At 34.6% G+C, this 7566-nt stretch overlaps 1 protein-coding gene across 1 annotated transcript; it reads right to left on the bottom strand.

Moving 5' to 3' along the window:
* Nucleotides 1-1741: 1741 nt before the first annotated feature.
* Nucleotides 1742-7173, bottom strand: LOC148940589 (uncharacterized). The gene is made up of 2 exons (XM_089104928.1): nucleotides 7127-7173; nucleotides 1742-2764 (listed from the first exon to the last, which is right to left on the bottom strand). The coding sequence occupies exon 2, from the start codon at nucleotides 2749-2751 to the stop codon at nucleotides 1915-1917; it is 837 nt and encodes a 278-aa protein (XP_088961054.1). The 5' UTR covers nucleotides 2752-2764; nucleotides 7127-7173; the 3' UTR covers nucleotides 1742-1914.
* Nucleotides 7174-7566: the final 393 nt, after the last annotated feature.

Genomic DNA, 7566 nt, shown 5'->3' with positions numbered 1-7566 from the left:
AGATTGGGAACCTAAGATCGATGACTCACACTATATTACTCATGATGGATATTATGAGCTGTGGAGAACGAGTGGAATATGCAATTTTTACCGGATACTGAGACGTCAACTGACCCCGAGTGAGAAGGAGGAGTGGGCGCATGATCAGAAGAAGAAGAGAGAAGGAGGAATGGGTGCATGATCAGAAGAATAAGGAGAGTTAATAGTCTTTTTGTTCACCGTTATAGATGAATAAACTGATTTAGCCGATGGAATGAAGTCCTATTCCTAGAAGTTAAGTTAGAATAAAAGAATGAGGTATAATGTTTACCAGGATATTGAATAAGTACCATTTTTCACCCTACCCACAAAACTCAAGTCCTCCTAGCATTTTTTTAAACTAAATACTTACCTCCATTCTCCCCTCCCCAGATGTGTATTATACAGCCCACATCGGAGAGGTAAAGCTAGGTCAAGTCGCAATGTCATTCATTTGGCTTTTGTGTGGGCCCCATTGCCCGTGTAACTGTACCCTAAGCAAGTGAACCCCCATGCATCTGAACCCTCGTGCAAGTGAGACCTCTTTAAATGAACCCTTAAGCAAACAATTCTGAGTGTAGCCTACTATTCTTTAATTAGCATTATCGTACATTTTGTTTAAATACTTATTTTTTCATTTTCCAGATTCAAGATTTTTATTTAACACAAATGAATAGATAAGCTGAAGTATTTAAAACGAGCCAACATAGAGCTACGCTCGCCATGAATGTTACTTGTTATCAGAAATCTCCAAAATTGACACCCCCTCCCCCTTTCCTACCATCCCCTGCCCCTCAGACATGGGGGAACGAAGGGAACGTAAGATCCTATTTTAAATCGACAATACTTTTCAAACGTTACTTGTGTATTATACAGACCACATCGGAGAGGTAAAGCTAGGTCAAGTCACAATGCCATTCTATATTATTTATATCCTCATTAAGGACATTCAGAGCAGAGTTACGCAAATGGAATACCATTTTTTCAAATTAAATTAGTTTTATGCGAACGATAAAAGTTTTGTCAAATCGAGATAGCTTTACGCAAATGAAATACTATTGATACCGCTAATAATATTTGCCATACAGAACGAGTTATCAGATAGCTATAACTTACAGGTTATTAACACGTTTGACCAGTTTTGATTGGAATTTGTATTTTTTTTGCCAGAAGAAAGATCATTTATACATGTTTTTTTTTTTTTTTTTAACTGGTATTTTTTCAAGGAAGCCTATAACACTTTGAAAAAACCCGTCTACTAAGGCAAGTACCGTTTGTAGTAATAGGTGACAGACCCTGGTAAGCAACTGTACTGGTTAGACTACACGCATATTCAAGCCTCAGGCGTAGGATTCATATCTAATAATGCTTTACTACTGAGGTTCTTTTGTAGAAGATTTATTTGTACCTTTTGTATTTCGACCTTTTCGATAAAAATTGGTAACTAGAAATTTTAAAACGATGCCCTCTTGGATTGCGATAGGTCTTAAGTGCTATAACTTGACCTTGGAGCTATATTTTTAGATCCTCTGGGTTGGTGTCAGGAGGATCTCCTGCATAAAGCGGGTATTAATATTCGGCGACAAGAATAATGCAAGACTTGTAAACAGGGATGAATATTGTGGATGATAACAGGTTTTTCGAAAGAATAATCGCACCCAGTTTTCTCCAGCGGAAGGGCCAAACCCAATCAAGATGTTTAAAAGAAAACCAGTATCGATCGTTCGAGCTCAAATCAAAGTTTATTTTTCCTGCAAAAGAATGTGACAGTAAAAAAAATAAAACAAATAAATAAGATGTTCATTCATTATACTGTATTTAGAATATTCAAGAACCAACGACAAACAAATTTCACTTTAAAAGGCAATCGAATACCTCTTATTAGGAATTTAGTATTTAAAAGAAAACCAGTATTCTATCGTTCGAGCTCAAATCCGACGTAGAGGTAACTTCGGCATTAATGTCAGCTAGTTTAAACATTAAAGATAGATGGCTAGGAATATTAAGGCGCCCTCTTATTTCATTTTGGAACTCTTGCCACCTTTGTGGATCATCACTCAAATTAACAATGGAGAAGTTGTTTGGAGAATTATACGCCGCAAAAAAGATCCTTTTCTGGACTTCTGGCTGGGATTCAATCGGCTGCTGAATAACTACATGTCTACTTCCAACTTCCTTATTGCTTCGTCTAAGTTCTCGGATCAAATCCGCTACTTCTGCTGGATTCTCAACTATCAGAAACGCTATCGTTGACACAAACTGTATCCTGACTTTAGATACTCTAAATATCGTACAGCCTTGACCCCTGTTATCCACACCTACTTCCACAATGTTCTCATAATAATATTCTCCAGAATCAAGGCCTGTTGTTTGTGAACAGCAGGCACAGGGTGGGGAGTAGTCATCAACAGAAATAATAATTCGGTCGTTTGTGATGATGTACAGGGTGTTTTTTAAACACTCTTTAATATTTGAAGCGGTGAAGCAGAGACACGGACCTATATAAATGAGAGCTGGCCAAAAGCAAGGAATAATTGCGAATGTCTTCAGCTGAGCATAAGCGACAGTATTAATGGCACTTTCACTCGGACGCAGAGCAGCATGGATAATGGTGTCTGGCCCAACTAAGCTTCGTGCTTTTATCATGTCCTCCTCGGTCCCAAGAGTTTTCAGCTCAGATGACCCCATGCTTTGGTTGTAAGTAGGTGGGGCTGTTAAAACAGAAGACTTCATTCTGATGTTTGTCCTAAAAAGTACTACTATTTTTTAGTCATTCAGATTGCATTTTAAAAATGATAATAAAAAAGACGAAGATAACACTCAAAGAGACATGCTCCAGAATCAAATAATTCACGGTAGGGATAAGAGGGTGCAGGCTTACAAACTGAATCTTGAGCAAAAATTACTTGACCTAACCCAAAAAGACGAGTCTTCTTTAATCGCGGAGAATTTTAATTCTTATCCTCCCTAATATGGGAGTAAATATGTGTAAAGGGGACTCTTTTCTACCTCTTATCTAATCTACCTGCAATTTTTTGTTAAGGATAATTAACATCCATTTAAAGCTAGCACAGCCACTAACTTTTAATTGAGACTGTCCATTTTTTTTTTCGTTTAATACAACAAAAGACAGGCTTCATTTACCATATTAAGATATCCAACTAACGCGTACGCACCAAAAACTTCACCGTACACTCATGATACAATGAGCGTAGAACTTCAGATGACCAAATATTTTGAAGTTTTTCTTAAGTTTTGTTGTTTATTACTTTTTTTACTTATTTGTTTTTCATTGCTTATTCTTTAAATTGTTTCATTGTTTTTTTATTAGATTGTTAATTTTTTATTTCTTTTTTTGCGTAGTTTATTGTGTATAACTTAAATTTATTATTTTTATTGCTTTTGTTTCTTAAGTTTCATCTTAAGCTTTTTCTTAAGTTTTATTATTTATTACTTTTATTAAATTGTACTGTTTATTACTTTTCTTGTTTATTCTTTCTTTTTTTTATTAGACTGTTAATTTTTTATTTCTTTTTTTGAGTAGTTTATTGTGTATAACTTAAATTTATTATTTTTATTGCTTTTGTTTCTTAAGTTTCATCTTAAGCTTTTTCTTAAGTTTTATAATTTATTACTTTTATTGTTTATTCATTGTATTTTTTCTTTGTTTTTCTTTTTATTAGACTGTTTATCCTTTATTTCTTTTTTGCGTAGTTTTATTGTGTATTTCTTAAATTTATTGTTTTTGTTTCTTAAGCCTAATCTGAAGTTTTATTCTTTCTTTCCCTTCTGAATACTTGATAAACTGACTTAAAAACAAGAAATGACTACAACTGAATTTCTATTATTTTTTATCTGAGAAAATCAGTTACGATTTTATTGAAATTTAATTGAACAAAGAATCTGCTTGCGATTATGCAGTTATTTAATGAATTTGGCGCATTTCTGCAATCAATTGATTTCAGCTTAAAACAAATAAAGCACTGTTACTATAATCAAAATCACTACCAGTTTTCAGGCAGTGGTATAGCCAAAGACGGGGGGAGGGGGGAGCCATCTTCAGCCTAAGCATGAAAATTAACGTAGAAATATGTATTTATCCCTTTTACACGGTCTTTTGAAAGACCCTTCCTAAATCCAAAAGAATTGAATTGGGCTCCTCATCAAGTAAACCCTTGTTATGTCCCTATATTCGGGTAACATCCTTTGCCTTTCAATGACCAATATATTTTTGAGCTGAAGATTTAATGGTAATTAATAATTTAATTGATTTAAATATTTAATAATTAATTTAATGGTGTTTTTTAAATGTCAGTTTTTTTTAATTTAATGGTTTATCTAAGAGTGACCAATATAAATATATTTGTATAAACGTGAGAATCAATTTTTGCAAAGATACGACTAATGCATTTTGCTTTTTTTACTTTCTATAAGTGCGTTTGGACTTTGAACTGACTTAAGCTAATTTCAGATAGCTGACTAAGAGGTGCTATAGAAAAGTAATGAGACTGATTTTTTTCTTAGCAAAGTTTTTATTAAACTCAAACATGAATTTTATCCCCTTCAAAATAGCTCCCTTGGGCAGCTACACACAGATGGAGACGTTGTCTTCCCTCTTTGTAGCAGCAGAGGAAGTCTTCAACCGTTTTGGTCTTCAGAATTTCTGTTAAAAGTTCCAAAGTGACGGACAATCATTTTAATCACATCAAAAGGGCTCTAGAACTTTTCATTTTCGTTGAAATGAGCCCTCTTTCGATATTTTAGGACCATTGGATCGATACGGCCAGACAAACAAAACAAATAAACACACACCCATGATCTTTCTTCTGGCAAAAAATGCTAAATTCCATGTTTTAAAAGATGAAAACTTGAAACTTCTGCAGTAGAGTTCTCTGATACATCGAATATTATGGTCCTGTTTTCGTTAAGATTCCTTGACTTTTTGGGGGTATTTCCTCCCTTTTTTAAACATTCAGACAAATTTTCTCAGGCTTGTAGCTTTTGATGGGTAACACTAAACGTAATGAACCTTGTATGGTTAGAATCAGCATAAAAGTTCAATTCTTTTAATATTTCTGTTAATCTCGAATTCTGTTTTGTAGAGTTTCGGTTACTATTTTATTGTGCAGTTAAATGACGGAGCACAAACTCAAATTGAACTATGGAAAGGTCTTGATACATGTACTGTCTCAAGGACAATAGCGCAGGGTTATCAGATCCCGTCCAGTATTATCAGTCTCATTACTTTTCTACCGCACCTCGTCACTGCGGCCAGGTCAATCGTAATTCTGACTATTGTTCAAACAAGGTCCGAACATCGATGGTTTGTTTCTCTGCCAATAGGGAAATTATCAGATTGTCAGTCAAAATATTTAGAGGAGCTTAAAAGGAGTTGTTCTTTGAATTTCAAAAATATAAACATTATTCAGTTACTACGTGCTGACCCTACTTAGTGACAGGAGTTACGAAATGGTAACTAGACGAAATGTCAAATTTTGAGGGTGAAAAATATTATAGTAGCTGTGACTTCAGAGGGCAAAATGCTTGAAGTTCACTGTAGTTCAACCCCAAAGGCATTTTCTGTCTTCCCTACACCCTCAACAATCAGTTACTAACTTCCTGAGTAAAGAGACCTATTACTTCTTCAACTGTTTCTCCTCCAATCATGAAACAGAACATTTTTCTAAAGTAGGTATTCGTTCCGAATGATATTTCAAGTTAATCCCTTGCAAAATAGCTCCTCCATATCTTCTATCATAACTTCAATGCAAGTTCAGGGGCAATGCCGGAGGGATAATTTCATTGACATTTCTTATTTGTAATTGAGAGAGGAATCTTTTCGTTCAAAGGTGAAGCCAGATGTGATTTTCCCTCTACTGCATATTTTTCTTTGTCCCTTTTTCACAACAGAAATATTTCGTTTCAGGAACAGTTTTAAGGTGATTCAGAAGTTAGAAGTTTGATACAAATCAACAAAAAGAAAGAATTATATCCAAGCAGGGGGCAAGTAGGGGACTCAGGAGAGAGGTTATACTTTTTTGGAACTATGATCGTGATAATAAAAAGATTAGATGGAATTATTTACAGAGGTATGGAATCTATTTAAAGCGTTTTTAATATAAGGCGTAATGTTTGTTTATGACTTCAAACAAGTGGATTAGCTGTGTTTGTTTTTTCTAAATATTTTTTTAAACAAGAATAATCTATTTATTTGAATTAGCCGAAGTATTTTCGCACTTTCGATAATCGTATACACCGGTATGCTTAAGCCATGCGTGGTACGGCACAGTGGAGCTGCACTATGCATGGCACACTCATGTTGCACTTTAAAGATTTACACCAGGTGGCCAGGTGTGGATGACCTCTCACAATCGGTGAAAAATTGTTAAAAAAGCATTAAAAGTTCCATATTATGTAGTTCCTTATTCGCTTGTTCTTCTTATAATTGCTTATTTTTAAAACATATTACATCCCAAACAGCCAGACCCCTCTAAAAAAAAGCTTTCATCAACGGGCCAGTTTTGATACACTTTTTTTGTAATTCAATGAATCGGTGGACAATGTTAAGATGGTTATATACTAGTGAGGTTGTGAACTCTTTTAGTCACTCAATCTACATTTCACTAGCACCTACGTGTAATAGGTGTGACGAGATGTTCATTTCGAGATGTACACTTTATGGCGGAAAGTGAGCAGCCCCTCGATTGTAGTTTTGGAGCTAAATCATGCAGCAGCATCAGCTTAAGTTTCAATACCAAGCGTTAAGTTTCGAAATCAAGTTTTGAAGTTTTAACATCAAGTTCTAAATATCTTAAAAGTCACCTAAGTTTTTTTTTACCAATTTCAGGAACACCGGGACACATGCCCTGTGCATAAGATTGCCTCAAATTTCCAGTGCCATATTATGGTTATCGTACATGTAACCTTATTCTTTATTACAACGTAAAAAGAAGAATATAATATTGCAAAGTATTCTTATTGAACTATAGCTAACGTACTGAAATAAAGGTCATAGTCTGTTGGCCTCTTAAGTATTCACATGGACGAATAGCTAAGATCCTTGCTCTAAAGTAAGGATTTAAGCACATAATTCAAATGAAAACCATACCTCAAATGTTTCACTTCAATAGTTTTATTCGCTTGAATTTTGACTGATGTTCAACTACCGTTTATTACATTACTCGGTTTTATTTACTCAGCTTATCTTATCGTATTATGTGGGATTGGATATAGTGACTACATACACTAGTTGACATCATACACATTTACAGATTAAATTAGATCACCAAAAAAGCGGTGGTATTTCCCATGGAAATGTTTTTTTTTTTGGGAAATGCTCATCATTACTTGTGGTGCTAGACATGGCTACCACCCTATCCAACCCTTCCTCACAATACTCTCATTGTAGCACTGTTACATTGTAGTGAACAACTGATAGAAGACAAAAGAAATATAGCAAAACATATAGGTTATTGATTACGTTTTATTAAACAGTGTTTTGTGGAATGAATAGTTCAAATAGTTTTTTAATTTTGATGAGGGAGCGTG

Source organism: Artemia sp. Qi Xiang Cuo, chromosome 19, assembly GCF_049724085.1.
Source record: "Artemia sp. Qi Xiang Cuo chromosome 19, ASM4972408v1, whole genome shotgun sequence".
NCBI classification, from domain to species: domain Eukaryota; kingdom Metazoa; phylum Arthropoda; class Branchiopoda; order Anostraca; family Artemiidae; genus Artemia; species Artemia sp. Qi Xiang Cuo.
Note: the sequence above shows the minus strand (reverse complement) of the source record. Positions and strands in the feature narration are given on the sequence as shown.